The sequence below is a fragment of the Triturus cristatus genome, chromosome 2_1, assembly GCF_964204655.1.
Source record: "Triturus cristatus chromosome 2_1, aTriCri1.1, whole genome shotgun sequence".
Classification (NCBI taxonomy): domain Eukaryota; kingdom Metazoa; phylum Chordata; class Amphibia; order Caudata; family Salamandridae; genus Triturus; species Triturus cristatus.
In genome coordinates, this window is record NC_140581.1 from 1,126,753,072 (window position 1) to 1,126,779,334 (window position 26,263).

A 26,263-nucleotide genomic window follows, 5' to 3' on the forward strand; every position below is an offset into this window, starting at 1 on the left:
CAGACAAACATGTCTAAAAAAAAAAAAAAAGGTTTTGACTGCAGTATGGCAGTATGTAAAACTTGGGTTTGCCTTTACAATGAAGACATCATAAGTCTTCGACGGAAGGAACATTAACCCTGGCCTTCAGAATATCATATTAGCATATTTCAAAGCTGTAGCATACCAGATTTATAAGTTCAACAAATATTTCAACAGTTGCACTTAAGAATAGTTCTTAAATTCTTGATGCAGAATGATTGACAAGTAAATGGTTACTATCCTGCATGGCCAGTGTAACTGTGTAACCCTTTCATCCTCCTTATGAGTATGTAAAGGACTGCCACTTTTACTAGTATAACTCTGTTACAGACTAGCCTATTTTAAATCGGGGAATTGTAACAGGTAAGGACATCTAAAGAAATAACAGGAAATATTAAATTCTGAGCTTTTTCAGGATGAATTCAAAAATGTCATACGTTTCCAGGCCACCGATTAATCAGTTTAGTTCTTCCTACTAGACAGGTCTGGCACCAAGATATTAAGGAGGCCTTTTTGGTTCATGACCAGTTGGTACTGACAAAGCAACTGCCACATTCTTACCTCTTTCTCCCATTCCAAAATGCAGAACTCTAGCTTTTTAAATAACTTTCAGTGTAATGGCATAGAATACCTTTTAGTTTATTTTGTTATAAAATACATCAACATGTAAGAATAATTTATCAAATATAATGCCAACATTTAATTCAAACTCCCACAGCCATGTGGGCCGTGAAACAAAATCTAGAACCTCTAGCTTGTTTCTTACCAGCTGCAGTTATAGTGAAAGCAAGATATTCAAAAAGGTTAGAACCCAGAAAACTCTATTGTTTCTGTTGCTTCAAGACACTCCTCTAGGAGTGCAAAAACAAGTTAGGGATGAGTGTTGGTGTTTGTATTGGTATCTAGGAGGCAGTCACAAAGATTTCCAACACAGAACATTCAGATGAAGGTGACATTATTTGATTTTGCAGATTTTGCCATAAATACACTATAAACAGAATTGACTGCATTGTTATAGCAAAGCTAGTTCCAATAATAATTCCAGTGCTACATGTCCACACTATTACCTGCTTCAAGAGTTCAGAATATCAGGAGTCTTGCCTACACTCCTTAATGAATTCTGTAATGGGGGTGAGGATAAGCCGCGGACTCTTTGAGAAGGACAGGGTTCATATGTCAAATTATTTGGAGGAAGGTTTGGGTTAGCACTTTTCAAATCGCAGACCATAAAGCTAAAGATTCAACCATCATAAATTTTGTAATATTCTTCTTGAGTAGTAGCAGGATTAATTCAATGTTGTCTGATGTAGTAGCATCAGCAGAAAAGATGCAAGATGTCTGTCTGTATTTTTAATGGCAATACTGCTCCTAATTACATTTATTTTCTTTTAACCTAGTATTGCAGCATGCCTTACAATTATTTTCAGCAACTCCTATTGGAGGACAGTCAGTTTTAGGCATTAATCATACTTTATCAATTTGCATCTTTCACAGAATTCTTATAAGATTTACATCTGTTCAACTGTACTGGTTAATTTAGCAGATTAGCAGATTTGAACCCACGTATTTGCAAATGGGGAATAATATGCTAACAATGCATGTCATACCCCATCCATGAAAGCATGTGCAGAGAAAGAATTTATGCTATTTGCTACTACGATTTGTGCAAGGTTACATCAGCAGGAAATAACAGGGACAAAAATCTGAAAATTGTGCACCCAATGTAATCCTGTTTTAGGTGAAACAGGTGTCTGCCCAAAACAGGAATTGCATCCCAATCGTGAACAGTCCTTAGTTAACCTAGGAATTAAAGTGTATCATTAATTTCGCTTCCTTTCCTTTTTTAGAAGATCAGACGTGTGCCATACGAGTCCTTCTCTCTCATACTCCAACCAACAAAGATGAAGCTATGCCAAGTAACTAGTGTTCAAAATCTCTTAGTACTTTATGTTGTTTAACTAAAACAAACAATTTTAAGGCAGTAATTTTAAATGTGTAAAAATGTTGTGTATCTGTGTTTTGCAGTGTGGGAAATGATGTGACCCTTAAGGAAAATTATCTACCAGTATGTGTTAGATCAGTGACTTTGCACACTGTTGAGCCCAAAGGAAGTCCTAACATCATCAGATGCATACATAACCATGTTCGTATAATTGCAAACAAAAAATGGATTTTATAGGACAAAGCTTAACAGTTTGTTATCTGATCTTGCAATTCAGAATACAAAAAATAACAATCCAACTTCAGAGGGGTCAGTCAAGGTAGAAATTAAGGCCTCCATAACAACAGTTTTTTTTTTTTTTAAGTAATGTGTTAATGGGTGTAGAGTATGTGTTACATAGGTTTCACTATGTTGAAAGAATCAATGCTTTTAAGGTGATCAAGATGGCAGAACAGACAGTGTCTACAGCACTATCCCACTCACTGTTACTGATTGTATCCTTTCATCCATAGAGCGAAGTTAACATGTTTCTGTTTAAGTTTCCTTCTTTCTAATTTGACATTCCCTCTGCAGCCTAAACAGCAAAGATCAACAATAGCAAGGCTTTTTTACAGCCCACTGCGGTCTGAATACATCTAGATCAGTTGCAGAGTGCTTTCCTTCTCAGTCAATGTAATGGATTTCAATAAGGCTCCACAGACTGGCACTGGCTATCGCATTGCATTATGATAGTGAGGAAGGCTGCATAATGTGGTATAATAGTACCCTCCAGAAGCACACTACTGTAGTTTGTAAACTGCCTGCTGTTCCAAGTGGTTATGGACATCCACAGCCCAGTTGTTCCCTAAGCGTTTTAACATACCATAAAAAGTGAGAGCTTGAATTATTCACATCTCAAGCAACCTAGCTCATGAACTGAAGACTAAACTTCTATGACTGTAAACAGTTATAAATAGCACTATCCTTTAATAGTGGTAAGCAGGCCAGAGTGTCAGTGTCTTCAAGAATATAGACTTGTCTTCAAGTTTCCTTCCAGTAGCTTCCCTTCAGGTCACCTTGATTGATCTTACTCCGCACCCTTCCTACAACCTTGGATTTGAACTGTGTTTACACAAGGACTAGAGACTTTGCTCTGTATTCCTCTGATGAACAGTAGTGCTTAGAGAATTCTCCTTAGAGCGTTTGATTCAAGTGTGATCTTTGGACAGAGATCAGTGTTCCCAGTATATCTTGGGTGTGTCATACTCCAATCGATATTTCAAGTGTAAGCTTGGGAGTGTCAGAAACTCCAAACTATGTTTTGAGTGTAACCTTGGGAGTGCCAGAAAATCCAATCTATGCTTCGAGTGTAACCTTGATAGTGCCAGAAATGCCAACCCATATTTGAAGTGTAACCTTGGCAGTGCCAGAAACTCCAACCAATGGTTCAAGTGCAACTTTGGGAGTGCGCCAGTAACTCCAACCCACGTTATGAGTTTTATCCTGGAAGTGTCAGAGGCTCCAATCAGTATTTTGAATTCATCCCGAGGGTTTCAGAGATTCCTATCTGTGAACTGGTGTATCCTACTTTCATGCTGTACTGTAGAAGAAGCATGTGAGTGAATGTTACTAAAGTTAAAGCAGTGGCACTGTATAAGAAGACCTGCTAGTGTCCCGAAGGCAATTGCCTTTTTTTGTTTCTTCAAGTGTATTGCGTCTTCACAAAACCATACATCCCTTCCTTTGCCAACACAGAAGGTCTCAGGAGTGACACATCCTGCTTTGCAGTGTGTATCGCTGCAGATAGACCCAGTACAGCAAGTCTCTCTCGTCTTATTTTTTGTCCCATCCCCTTCAGGACGATGCATGATTTAGGAGTTTCGTCCCTGTATCTTGTGTTTTCCTGAGAGGGATGGGAGGTCCAGCACCGACTCCAGTGTCGTCTCTGCGGTTTGGACCAGGTCTGTGAATGACATGAATAACACTGGTGCCTGAGAAGACTGCTTTTCGAGGGTTGATGAAGAGAAGTTCACCAAAGACACAGATGGTTGTAATTTTTATACAATTTCAGTGTCTCTATCTGGTGTGTGGAATAGTTCAAGGAAGGGTCAATTGATCATACCCATTTAACAATACACATTTCCTTTTGTGCAGAAAAAAAAAACAAAGCAAGAGAACTCACTGGCTCAAATTCTTCAACCTGACAGTTGTGCATCAACTCCTGACAATGCTCAGCATCAGACACAGTGGTGAAGTAGGCTTCGGGTAGCCGGTCACTGGAGATGGACTTCGTATCATATTTATCACTCTGCACTGATGTGATATCAAATGGTACAGGAGACGGTGGGTTGCTAAACAAAAGAATCAGATGTACCAAATGTAGAATAATTAAATTCACTCACATTTATTACTATAAATCAAAATATCATTTAAAAAAAGCAGATCTATTTTATTTGTTCATTTGTTTACTCAATAGCCTTCTAGATTGTACACCTTTTTTTCATAATTTCCTGAAACTTATTTTACTTGTGTCTTCCTGAGCTACAATTTACATGGCACTTTTTCTCTAAAGAAAGGTCACTGTATAGGTTATATATTGTCATGTCTCAAATCGGAAAGAAATACTGAAAAAATAAAAAATACTCAAGGATGGTGCTAGCAGATAAGGCCGGTGTGGTGATGGTATTGTGCAAGACACTGGGAACATCTTTCAAGAGTGAGGAGCAAATACAACGCAACAAGAACTCTCCGCAGGATTATTTGAAACTAGACAAAACTATAAAAAATTAGACCAATGGAAAAACCTTTGATTTAACATGTATTTTTTATAAAAACTATTACAATGATGCACATTTAAATCCAGGATGAAATGGGCCACTGTGACAGCCTCTTCTATGCAAAACTAAAATGTTTCTATTTATAGACGTACACTGCTTTTAATGATGCCATCCTTCCTTCAGCAAGCACTGTTTTAATATATTTTAACTAATTCCCAGAAAAAGCAGATGCAATAAGAGATTATTTATGTCCATCTTTTAAGGATAAAAGATGCATCAGTTGAGTTGTATTTTGTTGCTCACATCTTCTGAAATCCACAGAGGATGGGTTCGACATCTGGCCGACGTCTATCCTAATTGAGCCATTCCATTGAGTACCATTAAATATGGTAATAACAAAATCTGTTATTTACAGTGTTCAGAAAATGCAGAAGTGCGATATCAAATACTATCCAGAAAACAATCTCTTATTTCATCATTGGGTACTTCTGTGTAGCTAGGCATGGAAATCAGATGCAAGATAGCATTCACTCCTAAGATACAAGGACCACATAATAAAAGTTGAGGGCAAAGGTTTGAATCAGCAGAAGTTGATAAAAGAATGAGGGGGACCTGGAGATTTAGGCTCTGCGGTGGTTGTGTTGACCCTTGGTTTATATAAGTTCTCCTATTGTTTAACAATGATTTTGCCCACACTCTTGACCACGGCAAGCTTGGAGTTTTACAAGGCAAACTCTGCAGATGTGAAATAACTTAATTTCCGTGTACATCAGATTCATAGCTGTGGGTTTTCAGATATGGTGATGTGCAGCATCCTCACTGTCAATGCTTCCCCTTCCTTTCTTCTCTCAACACCTAGTTACAATTACTGACCTCTGAAAAGCTAAAGCTCGCCTCTCCTTCCTTTGCTCCAGGAACCCCCTAAGAATAATCTTTTGTAAAATCCATCTCAGCTAGGTGGGGTAGCGCCTAACCTCATTGTTTGTTTTATGATATTTTTCCAAAATACCAAACATTTTATATCGACCTATGCATACATCGACTACACAATAACGACGATCCTCATGTTGTCAAAGTAAGTAGATGTGGAGTTAACAACTGGAAATCTATACTTTCAAATTCATTCCTATCATATTGCTGGAACTGAATATTTTTAAGTTGATCTAAGTGCATTTGATAATACTAAAATAGATATTCTGAAATACAACTGTTTGTATTTAGTGACAGTATACTTTCACAGCAGACACTATATAACAAAAAAACTAAATGCACAACAAAACAAACATACAATCAATTTTCCAACAGTAAAGTATGTTGGCTAGATAAGAAGTGTTAAGAAATATGTGACTTCACGGTCCTTCTATAGGCCAAAGCTTTGTGAGTGTCTGTCCTTTAAGGCACACTATCTTGTAGAATCTCATTCATCATAGCAAGCAGGTTTGCTTACATTTTGTAATGAAGGTGTTGGAGAAACTACATGTGCTTATAAGGATCTGCTGAACAAGTTACTTACCTTTGGTAACGATCTGTCTGGTGGATACTCTTCCCACTGCAGAATCCTCACCCTTAGAAACATACCCAGGCGACAGACAGCATCCTGAAATTTTTCACGCAGTGCTCTCACACGCTAGTAGGTGACGTGGTGCGGCTCCATGTTGATATAATTTTCTTTCCGAACTCTGTCCGCACCCTCAGATGGAGAGCCCAAAATCTTAATCAGAAGTACTAGTGTGCAGAGCTCTAGATTGGAACATTTCTGATGGGAAGATAGACTATTTCACATAATGGGGAGGTGGGTGGCGGCAGGGAATTTGCGGTTAGATAGACTATCCAACAGAAAGAGTGTTAATGAAGGAAAGTAACTTGTTTATCTAATGGCCAGTTCTAACCGCAGATTCCTCACAATTAGAATAAATACAAAAGCAGTACTTCCCGAGGCAGAGGGTCTGTCGAATGGCCTCAGACCACAAAGTTCCGCTGGACTGAACAGACTTTAAAGTCAGACCTAGCTGTCAAGGCAGTAGTGCTTTGTGAACGTGTTCACTGATGTCCATGTCACAGCCCACCAAACATCCAGAACAGGCACTCTTCTGGCCCTGATGGAATGAGCCCTCAATCCTCCTAGGGAGGGTTCTTGGCCAGTGCATAGCAGAACCTAATGCAAAGGATTATACACCTGGACAAAGTCCTTTTTTGCACCACTGTTCTTTGCCCCAGAGAACCCCACTAAGAGCTGATCGCCCGCCCAATGATCCTTGGTATGATCGATGTAAAGCTAAAAGCTCTCTTGGGGTTTCACCAATGGAGTCTCTCCTCCTCTTTGGAAGGGTAAGGTGGAGCAAGGAGGGAGATGGGTTGTCCAATTTAAAAAGGAGTCACAACTTCTGACAAAACATCTACCCTGGTCCACAAGACCAATTTATCTGGAAAAAAGGTGGTGTGAAGCAGTTGCAGCGAGAGAATCCGAAGCTCACTAATGCGGGAGGCTGAAGTAACTTCAATGAGGAAAACAGTTTTCAAAGTAAGGAGACGCAACAAATAGCTGTGCATCAGCTTGAAGTGAGAACACGAGGTAAGTCACAACCAAACTGATATCCCACTGTGGCATCACAAAAGGTTTTGGAGGAAACATTTTAAAAATCTTATCACAGCAGGTGATTTAAACAAGGATATCTGGCCCGCCAAATGCCAAAAGATCACCTTTATTTGTGTTTACTGCAAGTTTTTGCTGGGCCTAAGACAAAACAAGCAATAAAATATCTATTATTGCCTGCAACAGGTCCATGTTTCAAGCTGCACAAATGGCCACAAACGAAGATCAACATCTCTGCATGAATAGATTTTGTAGAGGTGCGCTCTGTGGAAAAGGTAACATGAAGTAAAATGCAGCCACTCAATCTCCATGCTTGGAGGTGTAGATTGTGCAGGCCCAGGTGCAGAACCCTGTTTGCTGCCACATTAAAAGATCCTCCTACAGCGGAAATCTGATCAAGGGACAAAATGCGCATGCCCAGAAGTTCCAAGTGCCACACTCTCCTGGCCCAATCTGGTGCTACTATGTCTTGGTCCCGGTTATTCCTAATATTCTTCAGGACTCAGGGCAGAAGAGGTAGAGTCAGAAAGGTGCACCAGAGTCCGGTGCTCTGCTCTAGCCTGAATGCATCTCCTAGAGAGAGCCTTCTTGGGAACTCCAGTACTCAAACATTTTGACTCTGAATTCTCAGGGGTGGCTAATAGATCTAACCAGGGTTCTCCCCAATGTTGGAAGATACCCTGCGCCACCTTGGGATGTATCCACCATCAGTGATCTACCAGGTGCATTGGGCTGAGTTCACCCGCCATGGAGTTCAAAGACCTTAGCAGGTGGCTAACAAATAAAGATATGTCCTGATGGTCATGCCAACTACAGAGGCAAACAGCCTCTTGCACAGGACCCCAGATCCCACCCCATCTGCTTGTTGATGGACAATATGGTGGTGGAGTTATCCGTGACAACCCGCACCAGCCTTCTCTTGATGGTGCCAGGCAGATGGCCTGTATCTCCAAGCCACTAGTCCTGAGTTCCAGGCACAAGGCTGAAACATCAGGATCATATCCCGAATGCCTTGGACCTACTGTAATGGAGGGATGGCCCTGAACAGCACAGTATCCAGGATGGCTGCTTTAAAATGACGTCTCTGTGAAGGAGTCCGGTGTCACTTTGGCACATTAATTGTGAACCCTAGAGAAGTAAGAAGTATTGCTGTCATCTGGATGTGGTCTACGACTGAGGCAAGCTCACCTTTAACAGGCAAACATTGAGGTAAGAGACAACTGTTATCCCATCCTTCGAAGATGTGCTTCAACCACTGCCATCACTTACCTGAATACCCGAGGGGCACAGGTAAGACAGAAGAGCAGTACGGGAAATTTGAAATGCTCCTTGCATACCACGGACCAGAGCTAATGTCTGTGGGACTGCAGGATGGGTATATGAAATTACGTATCCTGCAGGTCTAGGGTTACCATACAGTCATCTGGATCCAGGACAGAGAGAACCTCAACCAACGTGAGCATCTTAAATTTGTTCTTCTGCAGGATGCCATTCAGAGGACAAAGATATAAAATAGGACAAAAGCCTCCATCCTTCTTCAGCAATAGGATATAGCAGGAATAACATCCTGTCCCTATTTGCAAGGCTGGCATCCTCACTATGGTCGCTTTGGACAAGAAAACTGGCACTTACTGCATTAAGATGGTCAAACGGCCTTCTAAAAGCCACTCTGCTGTAGGTCAAAGTTGCAATAGGTCAAAAAGGAATAGAACAGCATAGCCCCATTGGACAATCTGGATCCTGGCATCTGACCTCCTACAGGATAGTTGTGAGCCTCTAAGGGCAAGCTCAAGCGGCATGGAGGCTGCCGCTCCAGGATTGGGGATCTCAGAGGATCTGTTCCTAATGACCAGCATGATGTCTGTCTGATTCCCCACTCCCTATCCCAATAGGACTGTGGAGTTGTCTGTATGCCAGCCTATTGTAGAATCTTCTAAAGGATCGGGTTTGCTGAGGAAATTGCCTATCAAGAGCCTAAAGACCCAAGGAACACACAATGGCTCTGCCTTCCTTTAAGCGTTTGAGGACAGAAACCACTTTCTCACCAAGCAGGTTAGACCTATCAAATGGCATATCCTTTAGGAAGGTCTGGACATCCCGACAAAAACTAGCAGATCTCATCCATGCATGGTGGCGGATGACCATGCTGGTACCGACTGCATGGCCTAAATAATCAGTGGAGCCCAGGCCAGTCCGAATTACGTACTAAGCTGCATCCTTGCCATCCTGATTGGTTTGAGCCAGGGAGGCCCAAATGTCTACAGAGACTGCCAGCAATATCTCACACACACCGTTTAGGACATGGTCAGAATCAGCCAAGCAAACAACTGGTGCTGACCGACCTCAAGTTTATCCTAGCTGAGGAGAACATTTAAGTCCCGAAAGCCTCAACCATTTTGACTCTCTGTCTGGAGAGGTTGTACAGAAGGAGTCTGATTCAATTTGCTGGTAGAGGCTTGAACTAGCAGACTCCTAGGAGTGGGATGCTACTTCGAGAAATCAGGGTCGATGGACGCCGGCCTGTGGGGTCTGGCAACCTGCCCATTCACCAGGGGTTATGCTCAAGGCTTTTCACATGTGCTCATCAATGTATCAGGTATGGCTTCATTTAAGGGCAAAAAACCTGCCAACATTGTGGGACCTCTGTCAGGATGTTAGATTTGACCTAAATATAGGGAACGAGTAGGTCAAAGTCTCCACTGCCTCTCTATAATCACAGCAAAGGAAGCACTGTCTTCTGTTGGTGGTCAAGGCAAAGACATCAGTATCAGGGGAAGGCTTCCTTCAAGTCCATTAACAAATTGTCAACATCGTAGTTTGGCGGTAACACATTTTAATCATCAGCACTATCATCTACAAATGGTGGCAGACTCCCATCAGACTCTTAACCAAAAAGCTGGTGGAGCACTGGATGGAGACTCTGTGGCAGGGGTAGCAGTCTGTCAGAATCACACTAAATGGGGACCGGGCACGTCTATGTGGATACTAGACACAATCTCAGTCAAGGTCGGGACAAGTTTGGCTCGGAGTCTGACCTGAGATTGGTATAGGGTTTTCCTCTGGTGCCAGGGGCATTGATATCGGAGTATGGGTCAAAGGGTCTGGTGCAAATTTTGACACCAGAGCATATGTCAGCAAAAACGCCAATGTGGAACCTAAAGTGGGTTAGAAAGGCACAGAGGATGGATTGGCCAAAGTTAACCATACTATAGGCCCTGTGGATCCTTTGGGCCCGAAGGTGCACCAGAGGCAATCGGAAGAGTACCAAAGATGCGGGTGCATCAGGACCAATATCGGAATCAGCTCCTTGGTGGATCAGGAGCAAGAGAAAGTGGCATGCTGACCTCCTCACAACTTATCCGGAGTGGTGGGATGGGGTGAGTCTTGCCTGGCCTTCTTGGGTTCCCATATCATCTTAGAACTGATCTGACATGAAGCTTTTGACCACGATGAGGACCTGTATTTAAAAAAAAACAGTCTTGGGAGCAGGATCAAGTCCATGCTCTCAATTTCGAGTGGGTGCAAGACTTGCAAGGATTCTTTTGGTGTTCAGTGACTTATAGCTTCGCTTTGCATTCCCGGATCATCTTTAGGTTCATGAGGGTGCACTCCTCAAACAATTTAGAGTTGTGCCCTGAACTCAAACACCACTGTCTGTCACCGATATTTGTTTGCAACAGTCCCTGCATGGTTTAAATCCTGTAGTCTTCTGAGGGGACAGTTTCCTTGCACGCGGTTTAAATATTTTTTAAACACAATCCTGTCAAATAATTAATCAAAAGGCGAAGAAAGAGGAAAAAAAGAACGAGTGCTTCAGATCTGCGTATGGAGGCAAGAAAATAAATGAATTAATGTACGCTCGTAAGGGTGGTGTCAATAACTGATCGGCTCTGTCACTTCTGAGGAAGAAGCACTGCTGTGGAAAGCTTCCAGATTCAGTCAGGCACCTGGGGATTATTCTAAAGGTGAGGAATTTATGGTTATAAGTATCCATCAGAAGGTACATTTTACAGACCCATGCTAGTACAACTCTTAGACTTTGAGAGAGTAAATCTATCATTGGATTTGCCTTACGAGCCATGAAGAACAAGTTACTTACCTTCAGGAATGTATTATCTGGTAGAAACTCTATCTAGCTGCAAATTACATACCTTTGAATTTCCCTGGTGTCAGGCTGGATCCCGAAAATTTTGCTGAGCAATACCCCTTGCGCATGGCGTCGGGTGGCTCGATTCGACCCCTCGTGACTTCGGCGTTGTCGGTTAGGACATCACGGTGCCTACATAGGGCTACCCAGGCACGCAGACGTTAGCACTTTTCGTACTTTCCACGCCAGAAGCACAGAGCCATGAAGTAATTAACATAGTCATGTGCTAAACTAGGGCCCTGAAAAGGATAACAACCCTAGCCTTACAATATCAGTCCGCAAAGCAGGGAGGCTTGGGTGGAGCTGTAAGGAATCTACAGCTAGATAGAGTCTCTACCAGATAATGCGTTACTGAAGGTAAGTAACTTGTTCATCTGAAAGAGACTTCTAGCTGCAGATTCCTTATCTTTGAATCAGATACTCGAGCCATACCATCCCGGCATTGGGATGTGGACTCACATCCTAGACTAAGAAGTCTTGCAGGACTGAACGGGCAAAATGTTCATCCCTGCGCACTTGATCATCAAGGAAGTAATGTTCTGCGAACCTGTGAAAAGAAGCCCACGTCGCTTCTTGACAGATGTTTTGGACAGGGACACCCGAGCCAAGGCCGTAGTTGCAGCTTTTCCCCTGGTGGAATGGGCTCTTAATCCCTCAGGGGGCTGCTTCTTCGCCAAGGCATAACAGATTTTGATGCAGAGAATGACCCAGCGAGATATGGTCCTTTCCTGCACTGCCCTCACCTTCTTTTCTCCTACATACCCCACAAATAGTTGGTCATCCACCGGAACTCTTTTGTGCAGTCAAGGTAGAACGACAATGCTCTTTTTGGGTCCAGACAGTGGAGACGCTCCTCCTCCTTAGAGAGATGTGGGGGAGCAAAGAAGGTGTGCAAAGTGGTGTACTGAACCAGATGGAAAGGGGTCACAACATTTGGCAAAAAAGATGTCCTTGTCCGGTAAGGACATAGGATAAGGAGGTGAGCTGGATAACACCTGCAACTCACTCACCCTCCAGGCCGATGTAATCGGCACTAAGAAGGCTGTTTTGATGGTCAACAACCGGAGGGGACAATTGTGCAAAGGCTCAAAGGGAGCGCACATCAGGAAGGTGAGGACCAAATTAAGGTCCCAGTGAGGCATAATAAAGGGTGTGGGTGGAAATAAGTGAGCCAGCCCCTTTAGGAATCTATTTACAATAGGAGACTTGAAAAGTGAGGACTGGTCTGGCAGCCACAAAAAAAGCATACAGAGCAGAAAGATAACACTTGAGAGTTCCCAAGGCAGAGCCCTGCTGGGCAAAGGTTAGAATGAATAAAAGGACAGTAGAAAGAGAAGCAGAAATGGATCTTTCTATACAGTATAACACAAACTTATGCCAACGGCAGGCATAAACCGTCTCAGTGGAGGATCGCCTGCCCACCAAAATAAAGTTACAGACTTCAGGAGGAAGGTCAAAATCTATCAACTGTCGCCACTCAATGTCCACGCATGAAAGCGCAGAGTTCACAGGTTTGGGTGGAGGACCCTCCCCTGCTGCTGCGACAGACTATCCCCCCGAAGGGGCAGCCTGATTGAAGGATCAATACTCATACTCAGAAGCTCTGGATACCAGACGCTCCTTTCCCAGTCCGGAGCCACAAGAATGGCTTGGGCCCGGTCGCTCCTGATCTTCTTCAGAACCCTGGGTAAGAGTGGTATGGGCGCAAAGGCGTACAACAGGCCTGAGCTCCACTCTCGACGAAAAGCAAGGCCGAGCGATAGCCGCCTTGTAAACTCTAGCGTGCAGTACTGCTGACACTGTGCGTTCTCTTCGGACGCAAACAAATCAAACCAAGGTTCTCCCAACTGCTGAAAGAGACCTTGCGCCACCTCCGACTAGAGATGCCATTCTGAGGGGCACTGGTAAGGCCGAAAGAGAGCACAGTAAACTGAAAGTGCTCGCGGCCTACCTTGAACCGCAGGTTATCGCCTGTGGCCCGGCAGGATTGGAATGTGAAACACGCATCCTGCAGGTCCAACGCTACCATCCAGTCTTCCTAGTCTGGGGCAGATAAGACCCGAGCCAGAGTAAGCATTTTGAATTTCTCCTTTTTGAGGAAAAGATGGACTGTCCAAAGATCTAAAATGGGCCGAAGCCCCTTGTTCTTCTTCGGAATCAGAAAGTAGCAGGAATTATAGCCACTGACTACTTCTGAAATTGGGACCCTTTCTATAGCTCCCATGGCCAGAAGACCAGTAACTTCCTCTTGGAGCAACTTTAAATGATCCTCCGTCAGCCGTTCCTGACCTGGCAGAATAGTAGGAGGAAAAGAACGGAAAGGTAGAGAATAGCCCTCTTGGACGATCTGCAAGACCCACTTGTCCGAAGTTATGGATCTCCTGTGGGGGAGATGATGATGAATTCTCCCACCAACTGGAGTAGTGTGGTCCCTCAGAATCAGCCTAGGAGTATTTGGAGGCTGCGGCTGTTTTTGGGTAGTGTGGTAGATGACTTCTGGCCTCCATTGCGAGACTGGAAGCACCGTGTCCATGCACGGCTCGGGCAGTCTGTGCGGGACGGTGGCTGGGATAGGGCGGACGCAGCTGGAAACCCCTTTCGTTGCCACGAAAGGGGCGAAAGGAGGACTGGCCATGAGGAGTGGAGGAAAAGGCCAAGGATCTGGCCGAAGCACGAGAGTCCTTGAACCTGACCAGGGCCGAGTCAAATTGGCTTGGACATCGTCCGAGAAGCCAGTTGAAATCGGTCTGCCCAGTGAATTAGTGGTATCCAACCCACACATTATGGAGACTTTTGCTGCATCCCTCCTGTCCTTGACAGCTTGAGAGAGCACAGCCCGGGCCTCCTTCGGGATTTGTGGCAGCACTTGCGCAACCATCTCCCAATAAGCATTCACTGACCACAATGCCAGGCTGGAGGAAGAAAACATCTTCTTCCCAAGTGAATCCAGACTCTTGGATTCCCTATCCGGAGGGGCAGAAGGGAATACGCCTTGGGACGTAGAGGCCTGCACCAAAAAAATTCTCTGGGGTGGGGTGTTGGCTGAGGAACTTTGGGTTGCCCGGAGCTGGCCGATGGCGGTGTGCAATCCAGTGCCCCTTTGCTAGGTTTGGACCATGTTCCTAGAAGGACGACCGTAAGTGCCTCATTAAGGGCAACAGGGGTTCAGAAGTGGAAGCCCTAGGTTGGAGCACCTCAGTCAGGAGATTAGTCCTGACCTGCACTAAGGGCAGCTCAAGTCCGAGGACCTCAGCTGTCCTCTTTACCACCATGTGAATCAATAAGGGTTCTGGCCCTTCGTCAGTAAGGCTGGACCAATATATAATCAAAACACCAAAAACACTGCCAATACTGACACTTAGTAATCACTTCACTCATACCAATCAGACGTGACCCTCTTAGTTATTGTAAATTTAATAAATATTTTTATTCTTATTATCTTGTATTACTTTTTCAATATTTTTTTTAGAAAGACAGCAAGTCATTCATGTTATTATTTACATGAATATTACAAACCTTTTTTGGACCACAAAAACATTACAAACATATAACATCAAATATAACAATGCCAAGTAATCCCCAACACCACATATCTTACTCAAAATTATTTACACAATATGAGCACGCTCAAAATCCATGAAACATTAAAGAAAAAAGAAAGTAGTGAAACCCAAGGGAAAAGTCAAGAAATAAGAAAAATCATAAATTAAAGCAACACAGACCCAGAAAGGGATTAGACCAAACAGTTATGTATTCAAGTCATATGAAACTTAAATTCATAGTTGACACACTGTTCTATAGACCTGATACTCTCAATTTTTCACAAAGTACTTGTTTGGACATAATAAGCGGTCTACACGTTTCAAACCCACTGATACTTTGGGGTTATCCTCAGGACCTGGAGATTGAGCTACAAATAAAAGAAAAAAGAAAAGTGCTTGTGTTACTATTAACTAATCACTCCACAAACGATCCCATTTGCCTCAAACTTCCAACTGCTACCAGATACAGACTTTTAATTAATGTGCCTTTATCTCCGCACAACGTACGCAACCAAAGTCAATACTGTTTTTACCTTGAAATAATTGTTTTTTAGGCGTGTAGCAACGTCTCCAACATTACGACGGGAATGGCTCAAACTGTCAACAATCTGGGATAAAAAACAACAGTGAATGGAATAGAGGCCTGAACCGTCACTATGTTTGGTTTGTTTGATACTTTTTTATTACATATCAAGTTTGTTAAGGCCGAATACGACATACCTCATGGTTGTGCCACGGGGGCACACAGTGTCCTGACTCCACTTTTTATTGGAACGCTCTGTCTGAAAAATAATACATTAGGCGGGTGTGCAAAAACACTCAAACAGTGCATTACGCGATGTTAAAAAAGCGTTCCGCTTGAAAACCTATCAGCGCTCCTGTCCATGTTATCTGGCAAAATCCATTTACCTTGTGCTTAATCTGTATTCACAGCGTCCGGTCGTCTGTCTATCAGCAAAGGCTCCACTTGTGTTCCGAAAACCGGCGCATATAAGCGTCGTCATCGGGGGTTGTTATCAAGTGACTTGCAGTTTGAGTCGGCTTTATTGTTACGCAACTTTGACAAAGGCGGATTTGAACGAATCGGGGGCCCATCAAGTATCGCCGCGCTTTTCTTGTAATAGTCAGAACGTTCCAAATAGACCACGTCTTAAACAGTGGTATACACTGCAACAATGTTGCATTCTGGTTATTGTATGCATAGCGCTTTAACAGAATGAAATCTCGGTGGAAAAACGATTTTCCATCAGACAATACTGAGGCTATTCTATTTCCAGGACAACATCTGTTTATGGACCACAAAGGTCCCGATTATAAATTATAAATCTCTGAAACCTCATTAAGCCCGTCAACTGCAGTATTGTATTTAACAATAAGCATTGCTTCTCTCTGCAGCAGTACTCTCTCCACCTCTCCCTCGAGGATTTTTCTCAATTTTGGAAAGAACAGTCTATTTTAAATCGTTTACATCACGGTTCTTGGATATCCAATGATTTACCAATGGGGCATTAGCAACCTTTTTGCGAATCCTCGACATATGTCGTGTTATGCGTTGGCGAATTGAGCCATTCCCGTCGTAATGTTGAAGACGTTGCTACACGCCTAAAAAACAATTATTTCAAGGTAAAAACAGTATTGACTTTGGTTGCGTACGTTGTGCGGAGATAAAGACACATTAATTAAAAGTCTGTAACTTCATTTGCCCTTTGTTGTTAAAGCTTCTTCAGACAAATTAGAAATATTTGGTTTGAAATGCGAAATGGTGAATGCGTAAAGAGGTACATTGGATACCAAGAGAAAGAGCTTAAGGTACATTGGTAGCAGTTGGAAGTTTGAAGCAAATGGGATTGTTTGTGGAGTGATTAGTTAATAGTAATACGAGCACTTTTCTTTTTGTCTTTTATTTGTAGCTCAATCTCCAGGTCCTGTGGATAACCCCAAAGTATCAGTGGGTTTGAAACGCGTAGACCGCTTATTATGTCCAAACAAGTACTTTGTGAAAAATTGAGAGTATCAGGTCAATAGAACAGTGTGTCAACTATGAATTTAAGTTTCATATGACCTGAATACATATCTGTTTGGTCTAATCCCTTCCTGGGTCTGTGTTGCTTTAATTTATGATTTTTCTTATTTCTTGACCTTTCCCTTGGGTTTCCTTACTTTCTTTTTTCTTTTCCTTTAATGTTTCATGGATTTTGAGTGTGCTCATATTGTGTAAATAATTTTGAGTATGATATGTGGTGTTGGGGATAACTTGGCATTGTCATATTTGATGTTATATGTTTGTAATGTTTTTGTAGTCCAAAAAAGGTTTGTAATATTCATGCAAATAATAATATGAATGACTTGCTGATCTCTTTACCACCATGGCATAGGATGTCCCTTCCTCCGTAGCCACCGTAGGTGGAGAGAGCATGCCAGTATCTGCGGAAGTATCTAGACCACTAGCCTCCCCAAGTTCCCCATACCAGTCCAGATTCTCCTCAGAGACATCCTTGTTCTCAAGAGGTTCATCAGATCCCATTCCTCTACTGGGTCCAGCATGTCTTCAAAGTGCTCAGGCGATAACATAGAACCTCTGAGTTCTGTCGACGTCGAAACCAACATCGACTGATGCTGTGCTGGCTCCGTGCCGTCAGGGATGAGGGTGGAGCTTGCATCACGGGCATCAGCGGTGTCGCAGGCACCGACTTCGGGTTCGATGCCGGTGAAGCCTGAGTCAACACGACCGGCGTCGAACCGGATCCGGGATTGGATCCCTGAGACCCCATGGGCATCGTGGCTGGAGCCAACAGAGTAGAAACCAATTCCAACCCCGTGGGGCCCAAAGGCTCGCCAGCAGGGTCGTTCCACTCAAATATGCCGCGCATGGCCTCGTAAAATTATTTTATTTGAGCAGGAGTTGCTCCGGCTCCCAGAAAGATGGGGGGGGGGGGGAGGGGGAGACATGAAGTCGACTCTGGCTCTGCGGAACCGTGCATAGAGCGTCAGTGCTCCTTACCTCTCTCGATAACGGATGCCAGTTGAGGTGAATGAAGACAAAGTCCGCTTGGTCTTCTTTTTCTTTTTTTACCTCTTCTCCGAGTGTCCCGAGGACCTCAAATGGGAGGAAGAGGACTTAGGGCTCTGGGAGCGGTCCCACGACCTCCTCTTCTTCGAACGGTACTGTGACTTCCTCGGAGTCTCACTTGACAGTGTCGATTTACGGGCACAGAGTAACTTCATCGCTCGCTCCCTCAAGGTCTTCGGAGCAATCGCCCGACAGGACGAATAAAACTTCGTATCATGGTCACGCTCGATACACCAAAGACATACGCGGTGAGGATCGGTAACCGACATTATGGGGGAACAAGTCCTGCATGGTTTGAAACCTGTCTTCCTCTAAGACATCCCTCGCACACAAAGTCGGATTCCAAAAAGTTAAACAAAAGTCGAGAAAAAGCCTGCCAAAAAGCAGCAGACGGGTAGCTCATTCCTGATCGGTGCTTAACTGATGTGGAAAGAAAATAATTGACATCCGCACGCCTGGGTGGCGCCTATATAGGCACCGCGACGTCATAACCGACGACGTCACCCAGAGCCGAATGGAGCTACCAGACGCCACACGCAAGGGGTATTACTCAGCAAAGATTTTGGGATCCAGCCTGACTCCTCGGAAATTTAAAGGTAAGGAATCTGCAGCTAGAATCTCTATCAGATAACAAAAGTTCCTGCGTGCGGCTAGTATGGAATTTGGAATTACCACAATCAGTCACCATCCACAAGGTACCGTGCTGTTGCAGTTATCCTGCACTGGAATTCAGACTTGCATAGATACTTATGCTGGAATAACCAGATTTCAAAACAGGCTGTGTAACCACACTATTGCAATCTACAGATAAAAAAGAAGAATGCAATATCTACACACAAAATTTAAACAGGCATAAGTAGTAACCCCACCAGGTACCTTTTACCTCTACTAAAGAACTAAATAAGAAATGGTTATTTATTTGTAGTACTGGTTATTCATCTTAGAAATCACAAGTGAAATGACAAACGATCAAATAATTCCCCACTATGTGCAGTGATATACCTGACATCCATAATAAAAAGGATGAACATTCCAGCATTTCCACAACAGACATGCACCTTCATAAGCCTATCATATGGCATATGTTTCCATTTAGGCAGCATGGCGCGGTCATTTAGTATGGACACTTAAATCTACCTCAAGCATGCATGGAGATATTAAAAAAAGCTACAAGACCTACAGACACAGCTTTGTAAGCTTTCAAGTGGTCACGGTTCTGATTATTGTGACTAGCAAGCCCACTGACTGATTTTTGTCAGGAAGAAGTCATACTGTTTCATTTGCTCTACGTGGTTTTGGCAATACTAAAGTTTGCTTCTATTAAAGTGAACTTGTCAGAGAGGTCAGCATATAGAAAAGGATCACATCAAGCATCTTATTTCAAGGTTCATAGAATCCAAATGTGGTACTTAAATAAACCATGAGGTCTTCTTTTCAACTATTCACAAGTTATCACTGCGATATATCCCAAGAAAAATAGCCTTTATTATTATTTTTTTAAATAGAGTTTTATATAACGCAAACTAGATGCGAAGATATCAGGTATAAGAGTGCTTTACAAGAGCACCAGTTTTGTTACAGATGGACACATTAATTTTTGTTAGGCACGGGGTGATTAAGTCATTTGCCCAGAATCACAGGATGTTGAGCGTCATTGCCGAGACTCGAACCCGGTTCCCCAGCTTCAAGGTGAACCGCTTTAGCCGCAAGGCTACATCCTCTCCCCTTTATGGTAGATAAAACTTAGCTTGAAGAGTTATTAAGCTACTCAGACTAATAAATTGTGGAAGCATATACAGCTTATAGGCTAAGAGGTTCATCATGTGTACACATGTTTTTCTTTCTACCTTAGGTAGTCTCGGGATTCCATACTAATCCAATGAGAAATGTTTGCCTAAACATTATTTTTAAATTATGATCTGCTGAGATTTGTAGGCACAATTTTTACATCCTTTTGATATATTTTCAATTCTACTTATTCTAAAAGTGCATAACATTCCAAGAACCAGGACACCTTGTGATGAAAATATCAACATGAACAAAAGGTACCAATTCAGGATTACCCTATTACAAATTAAAGGCGTTTTTCTTAGCAGGAAAACAATTATTTTTTGCTGAACTGAGGTTGACTTCTGAAACAAACGTGTATAATAGAAAAGTTCTAAATAGCTAGAATGTGAGACTAAAAATTGATACTACATCAAGGTTACAGTGTCTTGCCAACAGATTAAAGCAAAGTTTATCAGGGTCTGTAATAACTTACCTATCTTCAAATGCTGGTTTACTTGGAGACTCGTGAGGAGTGTAGAAACTGGTTCGGATGGACTCCTCCTGATTGGAGGGAGTTTCAATGTGGTTTGGACCCTGAATTCCATTGTCCTGAGGCGTCTGGTAAAGTGTTAGGCTCCAAATGGAGTCTGGAAGTCCTGTTGGTGTTACAGGCAATTCGTCATCAGTCCCACTGCTGTCACTGTAGCTGTCTCTCCGAGATGGAGACCTCAGACGCTTATTGTTAATATCAGCAACCTCACAATTTTCATCTGAGCTGTCCCCCGGCAGAAATTGGGCAAAATTTGTGTTCTTTGAATCCATGCTGTCATCATCTGGATATATATGAATTGGAGAGCTCAAAGGTGTCTGTAAGTAAGATGTTTGTGATTAAACAAAACATTTTAACATGCTCTCTAGTACGAAGGTTTATTTGATATGCATGTTACATTACAACAAAAACAAATGGCGCTTGAGGCTATAATTTGAGCATGACATAATATTAATGCTACTCCACAGCAACCAACCCGCAATCAGGCGCAATACTTAATTATCATGCATTCTAACGTATCCCATTGTTGCCATGTGAATTTTTCCTATATTCCAATTACAGACATAAAACCATATCAGCAACATGCTTGAACCAACAAAGTCATTTGATATGTACTACACCAGTTTATAAATTGGGGTGCACCATCCTTCTCCTACGGAATTCAGCATATTAGATAGACCGGGCCAGTCAGTGGAACAGTTGTGGATGGCACAGGTGCCATTTAGTGGCACTAGGGGTTTTAATTGCAATTTCAATTATCCCAGTTGTGAGTTCTGTGTTGATTTAGTTGATCCTTCTGTGTGATGTTTAAGTTGTTGGTTTTACACTTGCTTTGTAAGCAAAGATCTGTAGTTTCCTCCGAGTCAAACGTTGCTTGATGTCATCTGGGTCAAAGGTCATGGGATCTCATTTTTTATGATATCAATAGGCAGTGGAGTGGATGTCACTTATTCTATGCTTAACACTGAGAACTAGCTAACACTGTGCTGTAACATTACTTACTTAACTAGTCTGAGGAAGCTCTTTATCAAGCTTATGCTCCATTCAAAGCCATGTATTTCAGTACTGATGCAAGCAACTATAAAATGCTCTTTGTAAAATGTTATTGTTGTCCTCCGTACTTGATTAATGGGGTAATCATGGCAATGTTCAATTGTTCATATGGCCGACAGTGCTCCTTCTCATTTCTATTCCACAAGACTTCTTCACTCTACCTTCTCCCCTTGTTTCCCCACTCATACTTCATCTTTCTTTTCTTTTACTCTGTTGTCCATAGTACTCTAAAGTGTTCCAGTATGACATAACAGACAGCACCAGATTGTCTGGTAAAAAAGGTTGCACAAGGAAGCTGGACCGAAAGTTCCTGCAGTTCAGTTATGCCACCAGCTGACATTATCGCCGTCAAATATTCAATTTTCAGGGTAAAAAGGCATATTGTACACCTGTGCATCGGCTCAGAGGGGGGTGCGTATCAAAGTGAAAAACAGATTCAAGTCCCACTGTGACATCACAAAAGACTTCGGCAGGATCATATGTTGTAAACCTTTAAGAAAACCTTATCACAATGGGTGGTTTTAACAAAGAAGCTGATATGGGAACAGTAAAAAAGGTGAAATAGCTGCCAAATAGCCTTTAACATTGCCCAGTGTAAGTCCTTGCAAGGAAACTGACAAAACAAACAACAAAATGTCAGAATGTTTGGCCTATAATGGGTTCACATGGAGGCTACCGCATCAAGCCACAAACATGTCCCAGGACCTGGCATACACTGCTTTGTGGAAGGGTGACTAACTGCTAAGGTAACATCAATGACCTCAGGAGGAAGATCAAATGCAATCAGCCACAGATGCTCAGTCTTCATGTACGAAGGTGCAGGTTGTCTAGGCCCCTGTGCATGACCCTGCCCTGCTGCTGTGATAGAAGATCCTCAAGAAGCAGCAGCTTGATCGTAGGATAGATATTTATGGCCAAGAGTTCCAGGTACAACACTCTCCTGGTCCAATCCAAAGCCACTAAAATGACTTGGGCCTGGTCGTTCCTGATCTTTTTTTATAACTCAAGCCAGGTGAGGACGAGGCAGTAAAGCTGACAGGAGTCCGTAGCTTGACCCTAGGCAGAATGCATCTCCATGAGAGAGGTTTCTTGGGAACTCCAGCATGCAAAAGGGTTGACATTGTGCATCCTTGGCGGTGTTGCAAAGATCAAGCCAAGGTTCTACCCATTGCTGAAAAAGGCCCAGCACCACCACCAGGTATAACTACTACTCATAATTTGCAAAGCATCAGCAGCCGAGTTCATCCACCCTGGCATTTAGAAATGATGCCAGGTGATTCAGGACCAGAGAAATGCCCTGGCAGTTGAATCACTTTCAGAGGCGTAGAGCTTCCTGGCACAGGATCCAATACTCTACCGAGCCCTGCATGTTTTAAGTACTACATAGTGGTGGTGCTGTCAGTGAGAACCTGTACCGTACTCTCTTTGATGCTTCTCAGGAAAGCCTTCAATGCCAAGCGGATTGCTTGCAACTTCAACAGATTGATGTGGAGGTTGGGTTTTGACCAGAGTACTCTGATCTCCACCTCTGCCAAATGGCCTCACCAACCCAGCAGTGATACTTGTACCACTGTGAGCTCTGGGTTGGGTAAGGAGAGGAGTCTGCTGCTAGTCCAATGACAGTCGATCAGCCACCACTGCAGGCCTTTTGCAGTCTCCTCTGAAACCTCAACAAATCCAAATCGTTACCCTGGCACTCTGCCCACTAGCTCTGCAGGCCCCACTGTAAAGCCTATATGTGCTATCTGGATTTTTTGAATGTCAGAATGCAGAAGACAAACAGTCCTACGAGCCGCAGAGTCTTCCTCACTGAGATCCAGGAACGAGGCTGAAACATCGGGATCATAGCCCAAAATGCCCTGGACTCTCCGCTCTGATGGAAAGGCACTAAAATGCACAGTACGCAGGATGGTTCAGATGAACAGGTCCATCTGCAAAGGAGTCAGGTATGACTTTGGCATGTTGATAGTGAACCTTAATGATGTTCTAAGATTCACCACTGTCTGGAGGTGGTCTATGACTGCTAAGGTGTGCCTACCTTCAACTACCAGTCAACAAGGTAAGGAAAGACTGGAAAACCCAACCTCTGAATGTATGCTCTGACCACTGCCACCACTTTTGTGAACTCCTGAGGGATATTTGTGAGGCCAAAGTGAGCACTGTAAACTGAAAATGCTCCTGGCCTACTGTGAATCACAGGTAATGACTATAGGCCAGGAAGGCGTTCAGAGGGCAAAGATTTAAGTCAGCATGAAAACCTCCATCCTTCTTCGTCACAAGGAACTAGCAGGAGCAACACTCAGTTCCTATTTCCGAGGCCAGAACCCTCTCTATGGCCCCTTTGGTCAAACGGTCCTAAATTTCCTGCTGAACAACAGACCTGAGGGTCCTCCTTTGGCTGTCCTGAGGGGGGTGGAAGGTGTGGTGGGCAGAAATAAATGAGAGGGCATAGTCTTGATGGACAATTTTGTGGATCCAATCTGCTGGACCAAATATCCGGCACCCTTGGAGGAAATAATGGATAGCTGTGTGCTGAAAAGATACACTAAAGCAGTTTTGAAGCTGCGGTTACTCGAGGGGTGGGAGACTGACCTCTACACTGTCTCTGGGAGCTGCAGCCTCCGCCTCATAAGGGCTGGTATATTTGTTATGCTGGCCGAATGATCGGACGTTGATGGTATGCCAAGTCCATATCATAACCCTGAAATGGGACAAATAGTTTAAAAAATTGTCTAGAGACAAGGCAAGGAGCAAGCTGGGACTCAACTCTCTTAATTTGTTCTAGGACTGAATCCAACGTCTCCCTAAAGAGGTGTTAGCCATCAAATGGCACTGTGCTAAAGCATGAATTATGCCAATTGCCCGACTCAAGCAACCATCATATCGAGGACAGACCGGATAACAGATTTTGCTGTTTCCTAGCCATCCTACATGGTTTGGGCTAAAGATGCCTATAACCCATCTAGGACAACTGGTAAGATAGTGCATAGGTATAGTAATAAGGAAGACAGCTGGCATTTACTGAAAGTAGTACAAAGCTGGCAGAAGAAATCATCTGGTATCAAATGTGTCTATATGTTTGGATTTGGTGTCAGGTGGAGTTGTAGGAAAGGCATTAGGGTTGACTTTATTCGTGGATGCGTTTCACCACACTCTCTGGTGTTGGATCCTGTGGGAGAAATTCAGTCTGTGGTGGCGAGGGACCTGACTTTTGACCGGTGGACCAGAACATGGTTGTTCCAGAGTGAACAAGAGCATATCTGTATGAGCCTCATTAAATTGCAAATGAGGATTGGTAGAAGCCTGACCAGGCTGAAGGATCATAGTTAGAAAGTTGTTTTTAACCTCCATAGTGGGGAGTTGCATGCCAAGGACCTCTGCCGCCCTTCTAATCACAACAACAAAAGATGTACTCTCCTCCGTGGCCGGACCAGTGGGAGAGACAAACCAAATGCCTGGGGAAGTTTCTAAGCCACTAGTATCCTGTAATTCCTTATATCAATGGCCTTCTTCATATTGTGGAACAAATAAGTCCCCATCAACGTAATTGGAGCGTTCATCTTAGTCTGAGCCAAAAAGTTGATGTACAATATGTGCACAGCTGCACGGTATAGGTAGTGTGTCAGAATCAGAAGGTTTGCTAAAGGGCTGTGCTCTTGTGGGTTCAGAGCGCAGCCTTGACCGAGGTTGAGATGAGTTCAGCTTGAAGACCACTCTAGGGTGTGGATCCTCCTCCATCACCATCGTTGTCGAAAGAACTGGCACAGAGTGTGGTGCCAGGACTAAAGTCAGCATCAAAGCCGCTGCAGAACCCGAGGCAGGTTCGAGAGGCACAGACTGTGCTGAGGGCTAACCCACCAGTGGAAGCCCAACAGGAGACCCCTGAGATCCTTTGGACCTTAAGGTATGCCAGAGGGACTTGGAAGTGTGCAGAGAATAGGAACCATGAATGCCCAAGAAGTTATCCATTATTAACGATTCTATTATTAACCCATGGCACATCTTCAGTTTACATTCCACTTTGCCAATCATTCATATACATTAAAAATGGTCATGTGGGTAGAACAAGATATTAGTTGGTTCATTATGCACCACTGGCAACCAGATAATGCAAGTAACCTATTTATGGGATTTAAATATAATTTGAACCACGAAATGTTGAGAGCTCCATTGAAAACAATGGAGCAACATCGAGCTATATGAACTGGTATAGGCCTGCTGCGTTCAACATTTCAATGTTCTAATACACAGCATCTGCCTTCCCCTTCCCCTGCATCTCGAAAATATATTATTTAGGCCGAGGACGGCCAAAGGTAGAGGTCATGCAGGAGGACACACAGCCTTCCACCTTCCCCCACCCTGTAGCTCAGTGTGACTACGACTTCAGAAGAAGGAAGGGGTGAATGCTGGTCAGCTCCTGGGATGGCTGAACTACAAAAAGCAGTTCAGCCAAGCCAGGGAGAACAAGGGGCTGACTTCAGCCCCCTTTCACAGCTTCTGCTGTGAATGTTCAACAGCTAACAGCTGTGGCCCTGCTCACGTTGTTAGCTGTAGAACATTGACAACAAGAGCTGTGAAACCAAGGCTTTGAAGACCCCCTCGCGCTCCGAGATGCCTTTGTGTTTTTTAATTAGAACTTTCTGTCCTCATGGGGAGGAATGTTATACTGCCCATTAAAGACCCGCTCCCTTGCTAGATGCCCTCCCCTTCGGCACGGGCCTTTAATGGCCTGCTATGGTGGGCTATAAACCTATATTAGACCACTGGAATTTTAAGAACTCCAATGAAGACAATGGAGTAGCTGTGGGCTTATAATGGC

At 43.5% G+C, this 26,263-nt stretch overlaps 1 protein-coding gene across 8 annotated transcripts in view; it reads right to left on the bottom strand.

Annotated features, from left to right (window-relative positions):
- PTPN13 (protein tyrosine phosphatase non-receptor type 13) overlaps positions 1–26,263 on the bottom strand; it is an 830,096-nt gene that overhangs the window by 201,144 nt on the left and 602,689 nt on the right. For all 8 annotated transcript variants that reach the window (XM_085636547.1, XM_085636545.1, XM_085636546.1 and 5 more), the window contains 2 exons: positions 20,335–20,708; positions 4,125–4,293 (listed from right to left, as the gene is read on the bottom strand). In XM_085636547.1, coding sequence (XP_085492673.1) covers positions 4,125–4,293; positions 20,335–20,708 — 543 coding nt within the window. The remainder of the gene's footprint in view (positions 1–4,124; positions 4,294–20,334; positions 20,709–26,263) is intronic.